General features: G+C 42.5%; 2 protein-coding genes across 2 annotated transcripts; both read left to right on the top strand.

Moving 5' to 3' along the window:
- The first annotated feature begins 9,515 nt into the window (after positions 1–9,515).
- LOC137062981 (olfactory receptor 2AT4-like) lies at positions 9,516–10,505 on the top strand. Its single transcript, XM_067433957.1, has one exon. The coding sequence runs from the start codon at positions 9,516–9,518 to the stop codon at positions 10,503–10,505; it is 990 nt and encodes a 329-aa protein (XP_067290058.1).
- Positions 10,506–15,440: 4,935 nt separating this feature from the next.
- On the top strand, positions 15,441–16,430 carry or30bu1 (odorant receptor, family 30, subfamily BU, member 1). The gene has a single exon (XM_067433284.1). The coding sequence runs from the start codon at positions 15,441–15,443 to the stop codon at positions 16,428–16,430; it is 990 nt and encodes a 329-aa protein (XP_067289385.1).
- Positions 16,431–25,372: the final 8,942 nt, after the last annotated feature.

The following is a 25,372-nucleotide window of genomic DNA, read 5'->3' on the forward strand; positions in this document are numbered from 1 at the left end:
TGGGAATATTCCGTTCTACCGTTCGGTCTTGCGAACGCACCCGCTGTCTTCCAGACTATGGTCAATGAAGTGTTGGGAGACATGATCAACAAATTTGTCTTTGTGTATCTAGATGACATTCTCATCTTCTCCCCTTCTATGCAGATACACACCCAGCATGTTCGCCTAGTCTTAAAACGGCTATTAGAGAATCAGTTATTTGTCAAGGCGGAGAAGTGCGAATTCCACAAACAGTCGGTTACGTTCTTGGGTTTTGTTATAGCCGCTGGGAAGATTTGCCCCGATTCCGCTAAGATCAGAGCGGTCGCTGATTGGCCAGTACCCGACACACGTAAGGAGTTACAGCGTTTTCTGGGATTCGCCAATTTTTATCAGCGTTTTATCAGAAATTTTGGACAAATCGCTAAACCTCTTACTGCTCTTACCTCCACTAAAGTAGGTTTCCTTTGGAATAACGAAGCTCAGAAAGCCTTTGATGAATTAAAGTCCCGTTTCATCTCTGCACCTGTTCTTTCTATTCCTGATCCGGCTTACCAGTTTATAGTTGAGGTAGATGCTTCTGATGTCGGGGTAGGCGCCGTTTTGTCCCAGCGGTCACCCATTGACGGGAAAGTGCATCCGTGCGCCTTTTTTTCTCACCGGTTAAACCCAGCAGAACGTAATTACGACATAGGTAACTGGGAGTTGCTGGCGGTTAGACTTGCTTTGGGTGAGTGGCGTCACTGGTTGGAGGGAGCCTCGGAGCCCTTCCTGGTCTGGACGGATCACAAAAACTTAGAGTACATCCGTTCGGCCAGGAGGTTAACATCCAGGCAGGCTCGCTGGGCGCTCTTCTTTGACCGTTTTAACTTCACCCTTTCGTACCGGCCGGGTTCTAAGAACGTTAAGCCAGATGCTCTCTCCCGTCTGTTCGGTGGCTCGGAACCCGATCGGCCCGAGACCGTTCTCCCGGAAGGGACGGTGGTTGGGGCGGTCACCTGGGGCATCGAGCAGCGGGTGAGGGAGGCCGGACGAGGGGTGGAGGTCCCAGAGGGGTGCCCGGTGGGTCGTCTGTGGGTTCCCGAGGCATTGCGTTCTGATATCATCCGGTGGTGTCATGAATCTAAGTTTGTCGGCCATCCTGGTGTTCGGAGAACGTTGGCAGCCGTCCGTCAACGTTTTTGGTGGCCCGCTATGGGTCCTGACGTCAGACAGTTTGTATTAGCCTGTCAGGTTTGTGCTTGTAATAAGGCCTCTCATCAACCACCCGTTGGTCTGCTTAAACCTTTGCCCGTGCCCTCCCGCCCCTGGTCACATATAGCTCTTGATTTTGTCACTGGCTTACCGGCGTCTGATGGTAACACTGTTATACTGACGGTGGTGGATCGCTTTTCTAAAGCGGTCCATTTCATTCCCCTGCCCAAACTCCCTTCTGCCAAAGAGATGGCTCAGGTTCTGATTAACCACGTTTTTAGGTTACATGGTCTTCCTACTGACGTGGTTTCAGATAGGGGTCCTCAGTTCATCTCCCGTTTCTGGCAGGAATTTTGTAGACAGATCGGCGCCACCGCCAGCTTGTCTTCTGGTTATCATCCGCAGACCAACGGTCAATGTGAACGGGCTAATCAGGATCTCGGTCGTACGCTCCGCTGTCTGTCGTCTCGCTATCCGAACTCCTGGTGCCAACAGCTCCCCTGGGTCGAGTACTCCCATAATTCTCTTCCCGTTTCCTCGACCAATCTGTCTCCGTTTGAAGCCGCTACCGGTTTTCAACCTCCCTTATTTCCCTCACAAGAACCCGATGCAGCGGTTCCGTCTGCTTTAGCTTTTGTCCGAAGGTGCAAACGCACTTGGAAAAGAGCTAGAACCCTATTATTACAAAGCTCCAGACGAACCAAGGCTGCGGCTGACCGTCACCGGCGACCTCCTCCTCGTTATATCTGTGGACAAAAGGTTTGGCTTTCTTCCAGGGATCTGCCTCTTCGCGAGTCATCTCGTAAGCTGGCTCCGAGATTCCTTGGGCCATTCAGTATTGTCAAGGTCGTCAGCCCAGTGGCAGTTAAGCTTAAGTTACCTCTTTCTCTTGGTCGGGTTCACCCTGTTTTTCATGTATCCAGGGTTAAACCAGTGATTTTTTTTTGCCTCCATTAATCCCCCTGTCTCTACCCCCAAACCCCCCGCCCCCCAACTAGTGGATGGTTCTCCTGCCTACTCAGTCAGGAGATTACTAGATGTTCGCCGCAGGGGTAGAGGTTTTCAGTATCTTGTGGACTGGGAGGGGTACGGTCCGGAGGAGAGGTGTTGGGTACCGGCTCGGGACATTCTGGACCCCGGTTTGTTTGAGGATCTCCGTCGACGACAGGGTGAGTCCCTCCCTGGCCCGTCCAGTGCCGGCCGTGGGGAGGGGGGTACTGTCAGGATCCCAGTGTGATTGGTTGTTCTTTTTGTGTGTTTACCTTTTGTGTTCCTGTGTGCACTCTGTCTCCTCCCTTCTCGTTATCCCTGATTGTTTTCCACAGCTGTTGTGTGTTTCCCTCTATTTAAGGTCCAGGTGTGCTGTGTTCTGTGCGCGTTCGTTGTGTTTCTCCTGGGTGTTTGCTGCCATGCTGTGTGTGACTATTGTTGGTCTTTGATCGGGTTTTCTTGTTTTCCACTGTGTTTTTCCTCCAGGACTCGGTGGGAATTTGTTAATTCCTTTGGCTTCTGCTCCCTCTCCCGGTATTTTTGTGAGTACACTGTGCAACGCTTTCTTGTGGATTATTTCCTTGTGGACTAGTCGGATTCTTCTACTGTCAACGAGTCTCGTTTTTAGACTGGGGCTGACTACACCTTGAACTTGGTACTGTACTCATCTGTGAACTATTGATGTTTTTCCTCTGCTCTTCGGTGTGTCTCGTTTTTAGACAAGATCCGTTTGGGCGATTTACGGTGCTCCTCACCGTTCTGGACTGTTCATCAACATCTAAATTCCTGAGACCTGTTCTGGATTATGTATCAACATCTGAGTTCCTGAGATTCGTTCTGACTGAGCATGAACATCTGAGTTCCTGAGATTTGTTCTGACTGAGCATCTACATCTGAGTTCCTGAGATTTGTTCTTACTGAGCATCAACATCTGAGATCAGTTCTGGATTGAGCATCATCATCTGTGTTCCTGAGATCCATCTGGATTGAGCATCAACATCACAGTTCCTGAGACCCATTGTGGATTTTGACTCTTTCTCTCTCTCTCTTGCTATTTATTTTAATAAACTTTTACTTGCATAAGATTCCCTCCGTCTCTGTCCTCACAATAACGAGTTTGCAACCATTGTACGCTCGCTCGACTCCTAAAGAATACCCACAATGCACTGTGAGATCGCGCCACACGTCGAATGAATTCCTGCGTCTGGCCAGCAGATGGCATCCACAGCGGAATCAACCATTGTAGAAGGACAAGACCAATTATATTATATATAGACCCATTAACTTGTATTGTCTCTAATAAGTGTTAGGACGTGGTGAATTAAACACGTTAAACAGACAATTTATTTCCATTTTTATAATATTTTCTTTATTTTTATTGAAAATAAATACCTTTCCAATCTGATATCTGATGGGAAAAGCGATTTTTCACCCCTACACTAGCCAACTGTTGCTGTATATAAATCTGGGTTTTCCGTAAATTTATATGTGTGTGTATATATACGTATGTGTGTGTATATATATATACACTTACCTGAGAAGATGGCTGGGGGTCCCAAGAAGCTTTTGCTCCATCGGGCTGTATAGCACAGGCAGCAAGCTACAGCTGCCTGTGACATCAGTGGTGGAGGAGTTTAAGGCGACAAAGACGCGTCAGGCCATGATGCTGCGAGACAGCAAAGACGAAAGAGTACGCCAGGCAGGCATTGTGGTCAGGACAGGCCGCAAGTGGTCAGCTAGCAGAGCACTGACAGAGGCAGAGGTCCGATTGCATCATTCAGATATCGTGGGGACAGTAGCCCAGGGCAGACTTGGACTAGGCTGCTCCACTAGAGTGAGCTGGAACAATGCCGACCCAAAGAAGCGGCGTACTATGGTGCAGATGGAGGTTCGAAAGGCAGAAGAGGAGGTTCGGAATGTCAAGGCTGTAGCCATGAAGAAACAGGGCAGCTGGACAAAGTGGGAGGGAGTACGAGGGAGGGCCCTGACCTGGCAGGACATCTGGAGTATGGAAGGACACCGAGTAAAGTTTCTGATGTGTTCTGTGTATGATGTTCTGCCTACTCCATCAAATCTCCACACGTGGGGGTTAGCAGAGAGCCCCAATTGTAAGCTTTGTGGAAAAACAGCTAACCTCGAGCATGTACTCTCATCGTGTCGGTTAGGCTTGGCAGATGGGAAATTTAGGTGGCGACATGACAAGATTCTAGCCCAGTTGGCAGATGGCGTAGAGCAGGCGAGGAAGAAGGTGAAGAAGATTTCTAACGGGCCTAACTTTATCCACTTCGTCAGGCCAGGAGAAAGCATTGCAACAGGACGAAAGGGTAGAGGGATCTTGGCTTCAGCAAATGACTGGGAGATGAGGGCCGACCTGAAAAAGCAGCTAAAATTCCCAGAAGAAATAGCCCACACAAGCCTTAGACCAGACATTGTCCTCTGGTCGAAAGGTATCAAGCAGGTGGTGCTCATAGAGCTAACAGTGCCCTGGGAAGAGAGGATGGAGGAGGCACAGGAGCGTAAGCTCAAAAAATACCAAGACCTTGTCCTCAAAAGCCAGCAAAACGGATGGAAGGCCTGGAACCTGCCCGTGGAGGTCGGCTGCAGGGGCTTTGCTGGGCAGTCACTCTGGAGAACCCTTGGAGTACTGGGTATCGAGGGTCTGGCCAGGAAGCGGTTGGTAGCCAATGTCACCAAACAGGCAGAAACAGCATCCCGATGGATCTGGATACAGCGAGATGTGCGGTGGCGGAGCCAACCTGGGGAAGGATCAACAACAGCAGAGACGGGTGGTGGTCAGCTGGGGTAGAGCCAGGACGCTGGATCTGCTGTCAAGCCCTCCCGAGGTGTCATGGGCTTAAATTGATGAAACATCAATGAAGGGGGGTGCCCATCTGATGACCGGCTGTAGCCACCCAAGTCTTGTTCAGGTATGTGGCCAAGGCCTGACTTGGCTCAGGAAGGAGGACGGTCCCGCTCGGCATAGTCCCGCTGGTGCCTTGGAAGGGAAGAAGGAGAGGAGAGTGGAGAGAGCGATGCCGCTGGCCCACAGATGGTGCAGGGCATGGTACCTGTAAAGGTGGGCCAGGCGCGATGACCCACATCGTATTTTGCATATGCATATATATATATATATATATATATATATATATATATATATATATATATAACATTTTTTATTATTATTCCTTACATAACCCTTTCCCAGTAAGTTAGTAGGTGTGTTCGACATCGGCTGCGGCTGGATGCATGCGATCGGCGAGAGTAGCCGAGTGCAGTCGGGGAGGAGCTGCAAACGGAGACGTGAAGTCGGACACTTTCTGCTTCTCGTGGTGACGCTTGCACTGCGTTTGCAAACTTTATCACAGCTGAAGTTAAATAAATGCAGTATTTCTCAAATACACAGATGTTTCAAATGATATTTTCATCCAATACTTTATGTACTGTTTAATAAAGCGTCTATTTGGACAAGATTAAAGTTCAACATATAAACATACACTATCAATGAAGTGTTGTCAACGGTTTTTATCAGTTTTAGTTTGATAAACATGACAATATAACGTCGCGACTACATGAAAAGAGGTTTTACTGTGATAAATAAATGATTTGTGAGCATTAGTGTAACATAAGGTTTTAGAATACACACGAAACACACGTGGTCGCTGTCATGCGGTGAATCCGACCAATCGTGGATCAGCTGTGTCGTCATCAGAGCTCGAGCAGCCTCCTGCAGCCACCCTTGAGAATCTGCAGCGGCTGCATCAGCCGGCTGCTCTCGAATCGCTCTTGCGGTACTTTGTTGACATACGTCACAGTCACGTGCCATCTGCGCTGTCTCAAGTGGGACAAAATTTCTAACCGGCATGCACTGCTTCAAGTCAGCCGCCGATCGGTCTGCGCATCGCTAGGGGAAGTCGAACAAGCCTACTGCCACACAAGAGCGCTATAGGGTTAAAAATAGGAGCACATGTGACATGAGAAATCTTGCGGAAATACTCGTGCAGGTATAAGCATGTCTGCGTGTGACACAAAGCAATCACCACACTGTGCATTCATTTTATTTTAACAAACAAACAAGCAAATCTCAAACTAAACAGCATTATCTCCGGCGCCTTCAGTGTCAGAATTCACTCACTCGTATTCATTCACTCCTTTAAGTGAACTAGTGGAGTAGGGAATGAATGAGGGTATACAGGGCGAATCGGACAGCGGTAATTCATTCAGCGCTCGACTCGCACAGTGCGTTGAGAGTGAGAGCGATTCAAAAGCATAAGGAGTCGTTTGCTCTCGAAACGCTCTCGCGGTATTTATGAGCCGATCGGTCTGCGCAGCGCTGCTGCATCGAACAAGCCTCTTCCTCCATTGCTCGTAGCCTACTACATCGGCTGTACACCTGTACACTCATTTTTGCGGTGCATTGTGGGATTGGATTAGTGCACTCAAAAACGTCCACTATGGTTTCGGACACCACTACAAATGGCTGTCCCCTCAAATAGTGCCCTATTTAAGGGTATAGGGGGCGATTTCGGACACAGCCTAAGTAATTTCTAACCCCCTTGTGGTGTGACAGGCAGCGGGGCGAGGGACCGCGAGAGCGGGCCGGTGATTAATGTTGACAAGTGCCAGCTGCGTGGCACACCGGTCTCTTCCGCAGCTCTTGTTCCTCCTTTCATGCTCCCGTCACATGGCCGCGAGACGAGACCGGTGTGCGATGGGCTTGTTTAACCCTGAGAAGCTGCTTTGAAACAATCGTCATTGTAAAAGCGCTATATAAATAAAGTTGACTTGACTACCGTAGGCTTGGAGGCTCAAAAAGACGATACCTCTGGTTGGATTTATCAACTGAAATATATATATATATATACATACATACACCATAATCATATTTAAAGGTCCCATTCTTCGCGTGTTTTCGAAGCTTTGATTATGTTTACAGTGTGCAATATAACATGAGTTCATGTTTTCGCGTGTAAAAAAAACACAGTATTTTTCACACAATTTACTTATCTGTATACCGCTGTTTCCTCTGTCCTAAAAACGGCCTGATGATTTCCTTGTTCTATGAAGTCCCTCCTTCAGAAACACATAACGAATTCTGATTACGCCAGCGCTTCCCGCGCTGTGATTGGACAGCAGCTTAGTGCACGTTGCACGGAAAGGTCTCGCCTCTTAGGGTAGATACGCGCGCTCAATGTTATTGCAAAAATGTCTATATTGCCTTATCAATTTGAGTCGGAATCAGACCTGGAGAATATCGAAGAGGATCGATTACAACCTGATCAGGAAAGACTTTTGCTGGATGTTTCAGAATGGTAAGCTGTCTATTCAGTAGTTTAAACTGATCATTACAAACACCAACAATCGATGGTGTCTGAATGAATTACTAAACTTTTATATGCTAAGTTTTTCGGATTAGTTTCAATTACCATCTAACGTTAGTTAACAAAGCTAAACAGCGTTGCACTTTGTGTCATGAGTTATATAAACTGTTAAACGGACCAACTTAAATAATAAAATACACTTACCGGTTGTGCACCATAAACAACGCCTTCTCCAGACAAAGAGGGAACTGCGTCGTCTTTTAAGAATAATCTTTCTGCGAATCCGGCATTAAACTGATTGAGATTGAGGAAGCAGTCCTCAGCAAAATGTGCTGCACATAGTTTTAAATTGTGATTATAATTTTCCGGAACCGAGTTAACCATAAACTGTAGCCACTGATCTCGTACATCGTCCGTGGGAAGGCCAAACAAAGGTGATTTGACTCCGGGATGAAAATAACAGCGTTTCAATGGCATGACGACAAACACACTCTACAAAAACAACGCTTCCTACTCTCGACCTGCGAGAGCAAAAGGACAACGCCCCCAAATTTGCGTGTTCTTGTGGGCGGAGGGTTCGCCAACAAATGGTTTTAGTGACGTCATTAAAGCAGGAAGTGCAGGGGTGTAGTCCAAACCAAAGTTCGATGTAGGCTTTGAAAGGGAACTTCTGTTAAATAAAATATCTCGCTTGGCATTGAACTTTGAGCTTTATAATTTTACAGGTATTATTTATGCTCTAACAGCAACATTACACACTAACTAAAGTTTGAAAGATTGAATCGCAAAGAATGGGACCTTTAAAGGTGAACTATGTTGTATTTTTGCAGTAAAATATCCAGAAACCACCAGGCCAGTGTTATATATTTTGTTCAGATGAGTTCTTACAATATCCCAAATGTTTCCAATTATTTGTAAATTGTGAGAAAATTGCTATTTTCAACAAGGAACCGGGACGTCTGAGGGAGTCGTTTTGACTCCCTGAGGTTTGGGTTAATTTTTGGGTGAACTATCACTAGGAATTATAGTGTGCAGGTATCACTTACTGTATTAATTTACATTCATGGTGTAAAAGAGTTGTTTGGTGTCTAACAGTTGAGTTATAAAGAGACTTTTAATAATAGGCCTAAGATACTTTGGAGGGGGAAAATACTATTAATTATGGCATTTCCCTCAACAGTTAGGAATTGGGTAGGATTATTAAGAGATGTAGAATATGGTCATGCAGAACAAGGCATTAATATCTATTTATATGCCCTAATAAACAGCCAATATCCTAGTAATAAGCATGCTAATAAGCAACTAGTTAATGGTGGGAATTGAATCCTAAAGTTAAGCGTTACCAAAAATATATATTACACCCATTTAGAAAGAAAGAGCTGATGTTTCTGTATTGTGCAAATAAATGTTATATAATTTAGGGGAGAGGAACCAAGCCAAACTTTATTCCTTAGTTATCTTCTGGCAAAACACATTCCCCACGCCCCAAACCCCAAAGGCCAGCCCAGTTTCACGACATCAAATGATTAAAAACATGATCCTTCATGACGTGTTGGACCTATACTGGCTTAAACACTGATTCTACGTCTATAAAATAATGAAAGCACAAGCATCTGCACTGATCACTGAGAGACATGATACACTAAGAAGAAGATTCTTAGCTGATGCCACATAACTTGACTGAGGAATAATCAAGGTAATCATGCGATCAGCTGAAATACAAACCAAAATAACATTTAGATTTTTGCAAACATTTGAAATGACAGAATGACAGGAAAATGTATTATTCATAATTAGTCATAACTAATATATATTTTTCCATTTTGTTTTATGAAAAACTATTTATAAATAAGATATGTTATAATATACAATAATATATAATTTTTAAGTTAACTTAATTTAAATAATAATATTTAAGTATTTTAAATGTTGCAACAGTAATATTTAAACTTTTTGAGAATACACAAATCAAATAAAGCCATTTATGGAAGGTAATGTCATCTACATAAACAGATGTTCATTGTATGTTTTAGTATGTCACAGGCAAACGAAACCGCAGCTTCTGTTGTAACCGAGTTTTTCATCGTGGGCTTCCCTGGACTCCTGCCCAAATACTACAGCCTGATGGCAGCACTTCTGTTGTGCGTCTACATCGCTGTAATCACCGGAAACTCTCTCATTGTGATTCTGTTTGTGACTGAACGCAGCCTCTATAAGCCTATGTATATTATCATGCTGAGTTTGTCCTTGTCTGATATTGGTTTTTGTACAGTTGCTCTGCCAAAAGTTATTTCTCGCTACTGGTTTAATGATGGTTATATTCCCTTCTACGTTTGTCTATTTCAAAGGCAGCTGATTCACTATTTTGGGACCCTAAACTCTCTTATTATGATGATCATGGCTCTAGATCGGTTTTTGGCGATCTGTTACCCACTAAGATACCCTGTTTTAATGACTAACCGCACTATGAGACTTCTAATAGGGCTTTCCTGGATTACTGCAATGATTGCCCCAACAATTGGCCTAATGCAAACAGTGCAAATGCCATTCTGTGGGCCTAATATGATCGCTCACTGCTTCTGTGACTCTACGTCTATAAACCAACTTGCCTGTGCAGATGTCAGCAGCCAGAATCTCATTGCCTATGGTGTAGCAATGTTTGTGCTTCTCGTGCCATTCTCTTTCATCATCTTTTCCTATGGAAGTATCCTGGTGTCTGTGCTTCGAATAGCAAATGCACATGGTCGTATGAAAGCCTTTTCTACCTGTGCCACACAGCTGACTATCATTACTGTCTATTATGTGCCACGTTTCGTGGTTTACACCAGTTCTAACATCCCGAACATCCAGATGAACAGCAGTCATAAGATCGCCCTGGTCATGTTCTACAGTCTGCTTCCACCACTAGTGAACCCCTTCATCTACTGCATAAGGATCAAAGAAATCAGACAGTTCTTTCACAAATGGCGTGTCCAGAGAAACAGGATGAGTTTAAAAGTCAATAGGTTAACTATTTCTAAATGAGATTATCTTCCTATCCCTGTTCTGACGTATTTCCTTACATGCTGTTTATACGCATTTACAATATGTGTTAATAATATATGAATACACATTATGTATAGCCTATATATTTATCCAGCCATTTACATTACATGGAATGTTTGTAGTTTCATGTCACACTGCAGGCACATTTGTGACCCTGGACGACAAAACCAGTAATTTCTAGCATTTTAAAAACATTATTAAATCCATTATCGTTTTATATTCATTATAAAATATGCTTAAAAAGTGTTTTCTATGAGACAATCACAAGTGTCTTACTACAACCTTGGAGTCTCAAAATGATGAATCCTCCAGTTAGATTCATCAACTGTAATATATATATTTAAATTGTATTATTTAAGATATTTGCTTTAAAATATAGTACTAATATTAATAATATTACATGAAAATAAATATTAAAAACATTGCAATACAAGTTTGAAGTGATTTAATGGGAGTTACAGTGTGTATTTATTCTTTACCCACAAGGTGACAAAAAGCTCACATTCATGGTGTAAAAGAGCTGTTTGCTGTCTATCAGTTGATGAGTCATAAAGAGACTTAATAATAGGTGTAAGATATTTTGGAGGGGAAAAAATATGGTCACACTTTAGATTAGTGTCCAGTTTTCATGATGAACTAACTATTAACTATGACGTTTCCCTCAATAAACTCCCAATTACTGCTTTTTAATAGTTAGAAAAGTTGCTGTTAAGTTTAGAAATTGGGTAGGATTAAGAGATGTAAAATATGTGCATGCAGAACAAGGCAAATATGTATTTATAAGTCCTAATAAACAGCCAGTATCCTTGTAATATGCATGCTAATAAGCAACTATAGTGGGAATTGAATCCTAAACTGAAGTGTTACCAAAAACATATACAGTGAGAAAAATAAGTATTTGAACACCCTGCTATTTTGCAAGTTCTCCCACTTAGAAATCATGGAGGGGTCTGAAATTGTCATCGTAGGTGCATGTCCACTGTGAGAGACATAATCTAAAAAAAAAAACAGACATCACAATGTATGATTTTTTAAAAACTATTTATTTGTATGATACAGCTGCAAATAAGTATTTGATTTTGAACACCTGAGAAAATCAATGTTAATATTTGGTACAGTAACCTTTGTTTGCAATTACAGAGGTCAAACGTTTCCTGTAGTTTTTCACCAGGTTTGCACACACTGCAGGAGGGATTTTGGCCTACTCCTCCACACAGATCTTCTCTAGATCCGTCAGGTTTCTGGCCTGAGTTTGAGCTCTCTCCAAAGATTCTCTTTTGGGTTTAGGTCTGGAGACTGGCTATATGCCACGCCAGAACCTTGATATGCTTCTTACAGAGCCACTCCTTGGTTATCCTGGCTGTGTACTTCGGGGCATTGTCATGTTAGAAGATCCAGCCTCGACCCATCTTCAATGCTATAACTGAGGGAAGGAGGTTGTTCCCTAAAAAAAATATCGCAATACATGGCCCCGGTCATCCTCTCCTTAATACAGTGCAGTTGCCCTGTCCCATGTACAGAAAAACACCCCCAAAGCATGATGCTACCACCCCCATGCTTTACAGTAGGGATGGTGTTCTTTGGATGGTACTCATCATTCTTCTTCCTCCAAACACATTTAGTGGAATTATGACCAAAAAGTTCTATTTTGGTCTCATCTGACCACATGACTTTCTCCCATGACTCCTCTGGATCATCCAAATGGTCATTGGCAAACTTAAGACGGGCCTGGACATGTGCTGGTTTAAGCAGGGGAACCTTTCGTGCAATGCATGATTTCAAACCATGACGTCTTAATGTATTACCATCAGTAACCTTGGAAAAGGTGGTTCCAGCTCTTTTCAGGTCATTGACCAGCTCCTCCTGTGTAGTTCTGGGCTGATTCTCACCTTTCTTAGGTGATTGAGACACCACAAGGTGAGATCTTGCATGGAGCCCCAGTCCGAGGGAGATTGACAGTCATGTTTAGCTTCTTCCATTTTCTAATGATTGCTTAGCCTAGAAATCTAGACGCACCCTAGCGGCAGCAAATTTAATCTGACCGTGAGTGTCGTCTAGCAACTCTCAATACCCATCTGAGCTGTATTCGCCTAACTCTTGCCGAGCCAATCACATCGTGTATAGAGTCGGTGAGCGGGGCCATAATGACGACGGCCGAGTTGCGTTTGAGTGCTTCTAGTAAACACAGAAACTGGCGAGCGGCGGTCTTTCGAATTAGCTTTGACCGCGACTCTGGAAGACTTGAAGTTAAGCTTTTCTCTGAGAAAAGAACGGCACTGAAGTCATTCTTAAAAAGGGAAGATTGTGTTCTGAGTTTTGCTGACCGGATACGCCGAATGCTTAATCTATCAACAAGCTCTGTTTCACCTTCGTTGCTCTGGTTGGTGTTAGCGCTATCCTATCGCGTGCAGAGGGAGTTTAAAAGACAACCGTTAATCCCGCCCCTCGGATTGAGCCCTGTCAATGGTGAGTTTCCAGACCAAACATCTTGATGTGGGTCTGGCTTGTCAGGCTAATGATTGCTCCAACAGTGGACCAATTTCCCCGTAGCCCTTTCCAGCCTTGTGGAGGTGTACAATTTTGTCTCTAGTGTCTTTGGACAGCTCCTTGGTCTTGGCCATGTTAGTAGTTGGATTCTTACTAATTGTAGGGGGTGGACAGGTGTCTTTATGCAGCTAATGACCTCAAATGTGTGCATCTAATTTAGGATAATAAATGGAGTGGAGGTGGACATTTTAAAGGCAGACTAACAGGTCTTTTAGGGTCAGAATTCTAGCTGATATACAGCTGTTAAAATACTTATTTGCAGCTGTATCATACAAATAAATAGTTTTTAAAAAATCATATACTGTGATTTCTGGATTTTTTTTTAGATTATATCTCTCACAGTGGACATGAACCTACAATAACAATTTCAGACCCCTCCATGATATCCAAGTAGCCTGGCTCTGCCCTCCTATGTACTTCCGCTCAATTTTCATTTTCCTTCAGTACTACGTCTGGGACTGCTGTGTAATCTTAGGTTTTCTCCGAACAAATTTTTACTGGTCCAATCAGCGAACAAAGGGAGTGGCTGAGAACGATGACGTTGATGTCGAGCACTAGTTTGAGATGTAGTTTAGTAATGGCGGCGGAGAAAGATGCAAACTAAACCATTCATTGCATTGTGGCACCGCTGCCGAATATCCAGAAGTTAAAGCCGGAGCAATAACAGTCTTGCTGGGGTTTGTTGGTGGCCCTCCAACAGGGTAAACTCGGGGAAAGTTTGATTTTCCAGATCGCTTCGTTAGTGATGAAAGAGTTGGCTGAAGCTATTCGGATGGTAACTGTTTCTCGTGGGGTCGGAAAGTATTACCATCATTTAATTTACAGAGACTGGTCAGTTATTTTATTGCCGTCCGTCTCTCACCACCCGCGGAAAAATCCCCGGCCGAGTTACCTAACGTTACTGCTTTTGATAAACGCAAGGTCATGTTGATGTAGCAGCTGTCCAAATCCACATCTCTTGAGTTTTCAACAATATATCACTTCAAAATTCACTGTTTGTAATAATTTTTGACCACTGCAGAACACTATACGGTTGCTTTGCTGTTATTAGGATGCATTTATAGACTTGTATTTCCTTAAAATGCTGCCAAGTATTTAGAAGAGCAAAATATTTCATCACCGCTCAAACCAATTAAAATAAAAGCACTTAAACATTTGAATCGGTCCGTTATTTATAGCAGCATTTGTTATCATACCAAACATATGGCATTTTATTTACAGCATACAATGATGTTACGGACCACGTGAGCGCCGCGTTCCCGAACATAAAACTCTCCTCTCCACTGTGGCCGTGTGGCGTGAATAAATCACAATCCGAATGCACCAGTTTTAGGTTTTATCCTATAGTTTTATTACTGAGGTGGCATCCACATGTGCACTTTTATTTTGTCGGATTTCCATGAGTGAAACAGGCGAAGGGCGCATGACATACGTCACGACCAAACGTTAGCGATTGGTTATGGCACATCCAGAGTGGCTCAGGGCAGATCCAATAGTTTTAAACCTCAACAGGATGCCCGCCTTCGCGGAAATAAACCCTTGTCACTGGAGAGTGGCCAGACTCTATGTACAAATGAAATGTACGAGAGTCTGGTAAAACCAGGCTAATATCCAAGTGGGAGAACTTGCAAAATAGCAGGGTTTTCAAATACTTATTTTCCTCACTGTTTTACACTAAAATCGAAAAGAAAGTGGTGACGTTTTTGTGTTGTGCAAATAAATGTTATATCAATCAGGGGAGTGGAACCAAGCCAAACTTCATTCCATAGTTATCTTCTGGCAAAACACATTCCCCACGCCCCAAACCCCAAAGGCCAGCCCAGTTTCACGACATCAAATGATTCAAAACATGATCCTTCATGACGTGTTGCACCCTACAGGCTTAAACACTGATTCTACGTCTATAAAATAATGAAAGCACAAGCATCTGCACTGATCACTGAGAGACATGATACACTAAGAAGAAGATTCTTAGCAGATGTCACATAAGTTGACTGAGGAATAATCAAGGTAATCATGCGATCAGCTGAAATACAAACCAAAATAACATTTCGATTTTTGCAAATATTTGAAATGACAGAATGTGTAGGGAAATTAATTAATTTTAATTGGTCAAAAAATTATGTTCTATAATTAATGTACATTTTACATTTTGTTTTACGAAAAACTATTAATAAATAAGATATTTTATAATTTACAATAATGTACAATTTCGTAAGTGAACTTTTTTAAAATAATTTTATTTAAGCATTTTTAAATGTTTCAAATAAAGTAAATATTTATGAAAAAATTAAAAAAAAGAGAAAATCAAAGCAATTTTTGCGAGGTAATGTCATGTATAAACAGATGCTCATTGTATGTTTTAGTATGTCACAGGCAAACGAAACTACAACTTCTGTTGTAACAGAGTTTTTCATCATGGGCTTCCCTGGACTCCTGCCCAAATACTACAGCCTGATGGCAGCACTTCTGTTGTGCATCTACATCGCTGTAATCACCGGCAACTCTCTCATTGTGATCCTGTTTGTGACTGAACGCAGCCTCTATAAGCCTATGTATATTATCATGCTGAGTTTGTCCTTCTCTGATATTGGTTTTTGCACAGTTGCTCTGCCAAAAGTTATTTCTCGCTACTGGTTTAATGACGGTTATATTCCCTTCTACGTTTGTCTGTTTCAAAGGCAGCTGATTCACTATTTTGGGACCCTAAACTCTCTTATTATGATGATCATGGCTCTAGATCGGTTTTTGGCGATCTGTTACCCACTAAGATACCCTGTTTTAATGACTAACCGCACTATGAGACTTCTAATAGGGCTTTCCTGGGTTACTGCAATGATTGCCCCAACCATCAGCTCAATGCAAACAGTGCAACTGCCATTCTGTGGGCCTAATATGATCGCTCACTGCTTCTGTGACTCTTTGTCTATGAACCAGCTTGCCTGTGCAGATGTCAGCCGCCAGAATCTCATTTCCTACGGTGTTGCAATGTTTGTGCTTCTTGTGCCATTATCTTTCATCATCTTTTCCTATGGAAGTATCTTGCTGTCTGTGCTTCGAATAGCAAATGCACATGGTCGTATGAAAGCCTTTTCTACCTGTGCCACACAGCTGACTATCATTACCATCTATTATGTGCCACGTTTTGTGGTTTACACCAGTTCTAACATACCAAACACCCAGATGAACAACAGTCATAAGATCGCCCTGGTCATGTTCTACAGTCTGCTTCCACCACTAGTGAACCCCTTCATCTACTGCATTAGGATCAAAGAAATCAGACAGTTCTTTCACAAATGGCAGGTCCAGAGTAAGAGGATGAGTCTAAAAGTCAATAGGTTAAATATTTCTAAATAAGATCATCTGCCTATCCTTGTTCTGACGTATTTTATTACATGCTGTTTATATGCATTTACAATATTTGTTAATATATATTTGTGCACATGTTTGTAGTTTCATTTGTCACACTGCAGGCACATTGTGACCCTGGACCCCGGAACCAGTCATAAGGGTAATTTTCTTTTTCTTTTTTATTAGGATGTATACATCATCCGAAAGCTGAATAAATAAGCTTTCCATTGATGTATGTTTTTTTAGGATACAACCATTTGAAAATCTGAAATCTGAGGGTGCAAGAAATATAAATATTGAGAAAATCACCTTTAAAGTTGTCCAAATTAAGTCCTTAGCAATACATATTACTACTAATATAATTCAGTTTATATGTTTACTGTAGGAAATGTACAAAATATCTTCATGTATCATAATTTTTATTTCATATCTTAATGATTTATGGCATAAAAGAAAAATCAATAATATTGACCCATACAATGCTTGCTGGCTTTTGCCACAATGAGCGAATTATGACTCGCTTTGTGGTCCAGTCACATTGGGGAAAGAAAATATATATAAAAAACAATGCAATAAAACTTTGTAGTGATTAAATAGGAGTTGTATTGTATAGTTATCATTTATCCACAAGGTGGCACAAAAAGCTCACATTCATGATGTAAAGGATCTGTTTGCTGTCCAACAGTTGATGAGTAATAAAGAGACTTTTAATAATAGGCCTAAGATACATTTCGAGAAAAAAAAATTATCACTTTAGATTAGTGTCCAATTCTCACCATTAACTAATTAACATGGCATTTTCCTCAATAAATTCCTAATTGCTGCTTAATAGTTGGAAAGGTAGTTGTTAATTTTAGGAATTGGGTAGGATTAAGGGACAAGGCATTAATATGTATTTAAACAGCCAATATCTTAGTAATATGCATGCTAATGAGCAACTAGTTAATAGTGGGAATTTGTCCCTAAACTGAAGTGTTTAAATACATATTAAATATATAACTGAAGCAAAAATATATATTACATCCAATTAGAAAAGAAAGAGCCTACGTTACTGTGTTGTGACAATAAATGTTAAACTATAGCAGCAGATACAAACAACTCACACATCACTGATACACACACATACAGTCTTGTTCAAAATAATAGCAGTACAATGTGACTAACCAGAATAATCAAGGTTTTTCGTATATTTTTTTATTGCTACTTGGCAAACAAGTTACCAGTAGGTTCAGTAGATTCTCAGAAAACAAATGAGACCCAGCATTCATGATATGCACGCTCTTAAGGCTGTGCAATTGGGCAATTAGTTGAATTAGTTGACAGGGGTGTGTTCAAAAAAATAGCAGTGTGGCATTCAATCACTGAGGTCATCAATTTTGTGAAGAAACAGGTGTGAATCAGGTGGCCCCTATTTAAGGATGAAGCCAACACTTGTTGAACATGCATTTGAAAGCTGAGGAAAATGGGTCGTTCAAGACATTGTTCAGAAGAACAGCGTACTTTGATTAAAAAGTTGATTAGAGAGGGGAAAACCTATAAAGAGGTGCAAAAAATGATAGGCTGTTCAGCTAAAATTATCTCCAATGCCTTAAAATGGAGAGCAAAACCAGAGAGACGTGGAAGAAAATGGAAGACAACCATCAAAATGGATAGAAGAATAACCAGAATGGCAAAGGCTCAGCCAATGATCACCTCCAGGATGATCAAAGACAGTCTGGAGTTACCTGTAAGTACTGTGACAGTTAGAAGACGTCTGTGTGAAGCTAATCTATTTTCAAGAATCCCCAGCAAAGTCCCTCTGTTAAAAAAAAGGCATGTGCAGAAGAGGTTACAATTTGCCAAAGAACACATCAACTGGCCTAAAGAGAAATGGAGGAACATTTTGTGGACTGATGAGAGTAAAATTGTTCTTTTTGGGTCCAAGGGCCACAGGCAGTTTGTGAGATGACCCCCAAACTCTGAATTCAAGCCACAGTACACAGTGAAGACAGTGAAGCATGGAGGTGCAAGCATCATGATATGGGCATGTTTCTCCTACTATGGTGTTGGGCCTATTCATCGCATACCAGGGATCATGGATCAGTTTGCATATGTTAAAATACTTGAAGAGGTCATGTTGCCCTATGCTGAAGAGGACATGCCCTTGAAACGGTTGTTTCAACAAGACAATGACCCAAAACACACTAGTAAACGGGCAAAGTCTTGGTTCCAAACCAACAAAATTAATGTTATGGAGTGGCCAGCCCAATCTCCAGACCTTAATCCAATTGAGAACTTGTGGGGTGATATCAAAAATGCTGTTTCTGAAGCAAAACCAAGAAATGTGAATGAATTGTGGAATGTTGTTAAAGAATCATGGAGTGGAATAACAGCTGAGAGGTGCCACAAGTTGGTTGACTCCATGCCACACAGATGTCAAGCAGTTTTAAAAAACTGTGGTCATACAACTAAATATTAGTTTAGTGATTCACAGGATTGCTAAATCCCAGAAAAAACCTGCTATTTGCCTGCTATTTTTTTGAACACACCCCTTTCAACTAATTGCCCAATTGTACAGCCTTAAGAGCGTGCATATCATGAATGCTGGGTCTTGTTTGTTTTCTGACAATCTACTGAACCTACTGGTAACTTGTTTGCCACGTAGCAATAAAAAATATACTAAAAACCTTCATTATTCTGGTTAGTCTCATTGTACTGCTATTATTTTGAACAAGACTGTACATACTTGGCACGTCCCCTTTAAGAAGTGTAAGAGTCAGTTAAGAAGTAAGAGAGTTTGATAGCTTGAAAAGCTACATTGGTGACCTCGACACAGAACAAATAACTTATTTGTGATGTTGATGAGTTGTATCTCTGAAGCTGCTGGAGTTTTGGGAGCAACAAGCAGCTGTATGGTTCACTCAAGCCAAAGCTCAGTTCGCCTTACGGGACATAACCGCAGATGACACGAGATACTATTATTTTGTCGCAGCCCTCAGCAGCTCCATAGCCGTGCAAGGTATTAGCATTCTTTAAAATCCCCTGGATTGGGATAAATATTATGCACTAAAGGCATATCGGCTATAGAATTTCTGTTTATCAGAGACTGAAAGAGCCCACTGTTTGCTTTCTCTGCCTGGCCTCGGAGATTCATGGCCGTCCGAGTTAATATACCACATGCTAACGCTGCTGGGTGAGCATAAGCCATGCTTTCTGTTTAAAGAATTATTCTTGCAACAATTACCAAAGAACATTTGTACCTCCCTTGCAAATAGCACAGTGGCTGACTACAGAAAACTAGCACAACTGGCAGACATAATATCAGGCAGCATCACACAAGTATACAGCAACTGATACAGTAGTAACTACATCTGTTTTGAGAGCTGCAGCACAAGGTTCTGATGAACAGCTAACTCTGAAGGCAGACAGCTAAACAAGGACTATGTTTTTTTTCACGCTCATTTTGGGGCGAAAGCCAAAAAGTGCCGTCCTCCATGCATATTTAATGGGATCCGCAACATGCTGACTGTCAGTTGTATAGTAGCTAACAACACTGCTTACGTACTGTTCATCACAAACTATTATCTGGCTGACATTTCCTGTGTGATACAGGGCACAGGTTAATGTCCTGCCTGCGTCAACAATGGACAGATGTTTAGGCAAGGTTGGCTCATCGCTCGAGGCAGCCATTCAAGGCAAAATATGCACCAATAGGAAGCAACTATTTCCACTGTGCTTCAATGGACAACGTTTTACATAGGAGTTTGTGTTGGCGGATGTGAGCAGGCCCCTCCTGGGTGCAGACTTCCTGTGCACTAATGGCCTGTTAATAATCTGTTGATTACAATTTTTGTTAGTGCTGTCTGACTGGTAGAGATTGGAAAAGGAGAGCAGTGTGCTTCGCTTCATTCTGCTTGTGGTAGCAGACAGTGCAAAGAAGCGGAATCAAGAAAGGGGAGGCCCTGTGGGGCAAAGGTAACGTCCCCTACAGGAGCCCATCTTGGACCGACTTGTAAGGTACAGGAGATATTGCAAACCTGCTTCATCTCTTCCATCTCAGATAGGAGTACCCAAATTTAGAAAATCAGGCATATATGGATCTATTTATCACCATTTTATTTTTTTTAATTAACTTTACAACTGTTTTAATTATCCTTGTTTTTATTTTTAATACGGATGTTAACCGATGACCATTTGACCAATGGTTGACCGATGGTTGATCAACGTTAACCGATCAAAGCGGTCGGTTGTCGGCTAAAAAAAAGTGATCTCTAAATTAGGCTATTATAGACAGTGTACTAAACGCTACTACAGTTAGAGTCTCATTCCAAAATCTTTTTGTGTGAAGTGAACAAATCCCTCACACTCAATTTTACATAACTCACCTGTTTGTACTTAATAAACCAATAAAATCATTTGGCGTGAGGTCACAGCGTTTGGGTTTGCGCGCTCACAAGGTTTGCAAAAAGTAAACAGGCTGAAACACTTGAGGTTAGAGCCAGGGTAGACGACAGTAAATATATTACATCTACATTTCAGTGGTAACACATAAGGTGTTGATCATCATCTTGCTTTATTATTGTTAGCACTACCTCGAACCAAAGCAGCGTCTCTCCGGAGCTGTTATTTTCTTAAACGAGCCGAGGCAATGTTTCAAATGAGCTTCTAACGCTAGAAAAATGCCTTTATTTTTAAGCGATCACCTTGTACCCAAACCATTTCGAAACTAAGGAGCCATTTGTCCTCCGATTACAAACAAGCTTCTCGGCGCCACGTTTGTGGCACTCATGTTTCGCGCTGTAGGGGATTTAAAAAAAGTGATGTGATTGGAAGGGAGGCGGCGGCGCCGGGACAGTGTGTGTGAGAGCGGCAGGCAGAGCGGCAGAGAGATGCGACAGAGTTGCGGAATTGCAGGCACGGCCAGGCGTGTTTCAACCGGCTCATGAGGCTCGGTGGTCGGTCAAGAAAATGTTTAGTTTTCGCCATCCCTAATTTTTAATACTTACACATGGTATTCTTATTTCTTATGCACATGTTATCACTATTTAAATTCATTTCTTTGTAAAGCACTTTGAATTGCCATTGTGTATGAAATGTGCTATATAAATAAACTGGCCTTGCCTTGCCTTGCCTTGTTGGTTGATGTTAAAAACGGCTGTTTGGGTACAGCGAAAGATTTCAGTGTCTTACCCTGTTCAAGGAGCACCTTCCCCACGACCACTCTGTCCAGCACATTGATAGATGACTGACTAGAGTTCACCCAACTGCTCAGTAACTTTCTAAGTCTCACCAAACCCACTTTCTCCTCAACAGTGGCCAACCATGAGGTCATAAATCATATCTCCACATCCGGGCCACCAGTCCATACCCGGGCATGACGATTAGATCCGGTGAAACTTGCAATTGCCAAGGCCAAATTTGTCAACATGGAAAAAAAGGGTATAGTGTGACGCTCTAATAGTTATTGGGCCTCGTCCCTCCACATAGTCAATCAATCAATCAATCAATCAACTTTATTTATATACCAAAACTCCATCAGAGCATGATGGAGAAAAATAAACCTTGGGAGAAACCAGACTAAGTCGGGGTGCCAGTTCTCCTCTGGCCTATTAACACACCGTGTATGATTATTATTCTGGCAACCTTAGTCCCCAAAGTAAATTATGGTTACCACCCATGTGGAGATTATTGTCTACTCAATGACATCACCACACCTGACCGATACCCAATTCCAAACATTAAGGATTTTTCAGCTCAACTGGCTGGGTAAACAATTTTCTCGAAAGTGAACCTTATTTGAGATACCAACAGGTGGTAGTCTTCCATGAGGACATGCCAAAAATGGCAGTGATAACACCATTTGGTCTTTTTGTGGATGCCTTTTGGACTGAAAAATGCAGCACAAACCTGTCAGCGCATGATGAACTCGATCCTACGAGACCTGGATTTTTTGTTTGTGTACTTAGATGATTATGCCAGCCGCAGTTGGAACCAGCTTCCTGAACAGATCAGATGTGCTCGAACAGTAGCCACATTCAAATCCAGACTCAAAACACATCTGTTTAGCTGTGCATTTACTGAATGAGCACTGTGCCATTGTACGTCCGACTGATTGCACCTTATTTATGCATCATCTTTTTATTATTTTTATAACTGTCTTAGTTTACCTTTGTTCTTATCTTTGGTTATCATCATTTTATTATAATTAAATTTCTTTACAACTATATATTTCTATTTCTTATACATCTGTTGATTATAACTTTTGGTTAGGCCTGTCTGACTGGAAGAGATTGGAAAAGGAGAGCAGTGTGCTTCGCTTCTTTCTGCTTGTTGTAGCAGAGAGTGTAAAAAAGCTGACTCAAGAAAGGGGAAAGCCCTGCGGGGCAAAGGTAATGTCCCCTACAGGAGCCCTTCGTGGACCGACTTGTAAGGTCCAGGAGACATTGCGAACCTGCTCCATCTCTTCCCTCTCGGATAGGAGTAACCGAATTTAGAATTAGTCAGACAGGGATCTATTTATCACAATTATATCTTTATTTTATTTTTGTATTATATTTTTATTTTTTATTTATTTTTAAATGTAATTTTCGTTACAACTGTTTCTATTTTTAATTTTACACATGGTATTCTTTTTCTTATGCATAATGTCAGAACAATGTGATATCATCTGCATAGTTTTTCACACCACAGAAAAATATGTTATTAACCACCCAGCCAAATTTGGATGATAAAAAAGTCGCCAAGTAAATAAAATAAGAGATATTCTCTGCTCTCAAACACTGGGGGCATGTCTGCTGGCTGTGCTGAAACCACACCCACTCGCAGGAAAGCTGCCTCCACCTCACTCAACTGTCACCCCTACAGTCGGAATGGATGCTCCAAGCAACTTATTAATTAGAATAAATAATAGCCATTCAAAATTTAGAACGGTTATGAATCAGCGTACTGATTCATGATTTGGATCGCGTGTCAAACTGAAATCATGTGACAATGACGTATAATACAGTTAAAAAACATCACATGGCACGACCAAGAGTGCTGTTTTCCTGAATACCATCACGACTGAAAATGTGACACTGATTTCATGACAGTTCCATAAACAATTAATTAAAATTAGTCACTTACATTTTAGATGCAATATAAACTGCTTTTGTTCTATTACAGAAGCGAAAATATTTCCAAGATCAGATCATATTTCCACATCAGAACCACAACGCATCTCACAGTGTAACGAGGACTCAGGTGGATTGGGATCCATGTGCAGTTTATTGGAAACACACAAACTCACAGTAATAACAGGCGGAGGTCGGTAGCCAAGAATTAACAGTAGTATCACAGGCAAGGCGTAAATCTTAATCATACCAGGCAAGGGTCAGGGCAGGCAGCAAACAGTCGAATAACCAGAGTCCAGGCAAACACAGGTTAAGATGGCAGGCAGCAAGAATCAGAGTCGATAAACAGGCAGGTTCGTAAACAGGCAGATCAGAAATAACAATGGGAAAACGCTCAGAAATGTCGCCGGGGCAGAACAAGACTTCGCAGTGTGTGTGTGTGTGCTCAGAGAATATATAGGCCAGTTGATGGGGAACAGGTGGATGGTAATCAGTCCCGGCATGTGGGATTATGGGAAATGAAGTCCGTGAGTGAGTTAGTACTCTGGTGAGCGCGACCTCTGATGGCCGACGGTGGGATCTTCACCAGCGGTTGTGACAGAGCCCCCCCCCCTGCGAGCGGCTCCTGACGCGGGCGCACATCCGACGTCGGGGTCTTCCTCGGGGTCGTGGGGCCGGTTTCTCCGGGTGGGTCCTATGAAAGTCATTGATTAGGTTGGGGTCCAGAATGTCCTCTGAGTTGACCCAAGACCTCTCCTCCGGGCCGTACCCCTCCCAATCGACCAGATACTGGATCTGCCGCCCCCGGCGTCTGGAATCTAGCAACTCCCGCACGGAAAACGCCTCCTCGCCATCCACGATCATTGGTGGGGGGCCTGCTTCACTGGACTCTTGCTCCACCCTCGGACCATCAGCCGGTTTCAACAGAGACACATGAAAGGTGGGAGAGATGCGGTAAGTGGCAGGTAATTCTAGACGATATGAAACTGAGTTAATCTGTTTGACTATTTTGAATGGACCCACATACCTGGGACTGAGCTTCCTACACGGTAGCCGTAATCGTAGATCCCGAGTGGATAACCACACCCACTGTCCTGGTGTATAGTCAGGATGAGGACGGCGATGACGATCTGCTTGTTCCTTGACCCTGTTTATTGCTCGTTGGAGATGTACATGAGTTTGGTTCCAGATGGTCTCGCTGCGTTGAATCCAGTCGTTTACTGCAGGAACCTCGGATGGCTCCCCGGACCATGGGAATAGTGGTGGTTGGTATCCTAGGATGCATTGGAATGGCGTTAACTTGGTAGCAGGTTTGAGGATAGAGTTTTGCGCATACTCCGCCCAGGGAAGGAAGCGACTCCAGTCTGTTTGGTTCTGCTGGCAGTACATTCTGAGGAATTTGGATATCTCCTGATTCAGGCGTTCAGTTTGTCCATTAGACTTTGGGTGGTAACCAGAGGTGAGGCTTATATTAACATTTAACAATTTGAAGAAAGCTGACCATACCCTTGACGTAAATTGAGGTCCTCTGTCTGAGACAATATCCTCTGGAAGACCATAGTATCTGAATACGTATTGAAGCAGGTGTTCAGCAGTTTCGAAGGCTGTGGGTAACTTAGGTAGAGGGATTAGTCGACATCCTTTGGAAAACCGATCAATCACAGTTAGTATAGTGGTGTTACCTTGAGATGGTGGTAGATCAGTAACGAAGTCGATAGCTATGTGAGACCATGGACGCTGAGGGATGGGTAGTGGTTGTAATAGACCTGCTGGGAGTTGTTTTGGGGTCTTTGCTGCGGCGCATGTGTGGCAAGCATTGACGAAGTCTGCAACATCTGCTTGTAACGAGTCCCACCA

This window comes from Pseudorasbora parva, chromosome 23 (genome assembly GCF_024679245.1).
Source record: "Pseudorasbora parva isolate DD20220531a chromosome 23, ASM2467924v1, whole genome shotgun sequence".
NCBI lineage: Eukaryota > Metazoa > Chordata > Actinopteri > Cypriniformes > Gobionidae > Pseudorasbora > Pseudorasbora parva.

Excerpts from the sequence above, each read along its gene's own strand:
- LOC137062981 (XM_067433957.1), top strand. The coding sequence starts at position 9,516 with ATGTCACAGGCAAACGAAACCGCAGCTTCTGTTGTAACCGAGTTTTTC.
- or30bu1 (XM_067433284.1), top strand. The coding sequence starts at position 15,441 with ATGTCACAGGCAAACGAAACTACAACTTCTGTTGTAACAGAGTTTTTC.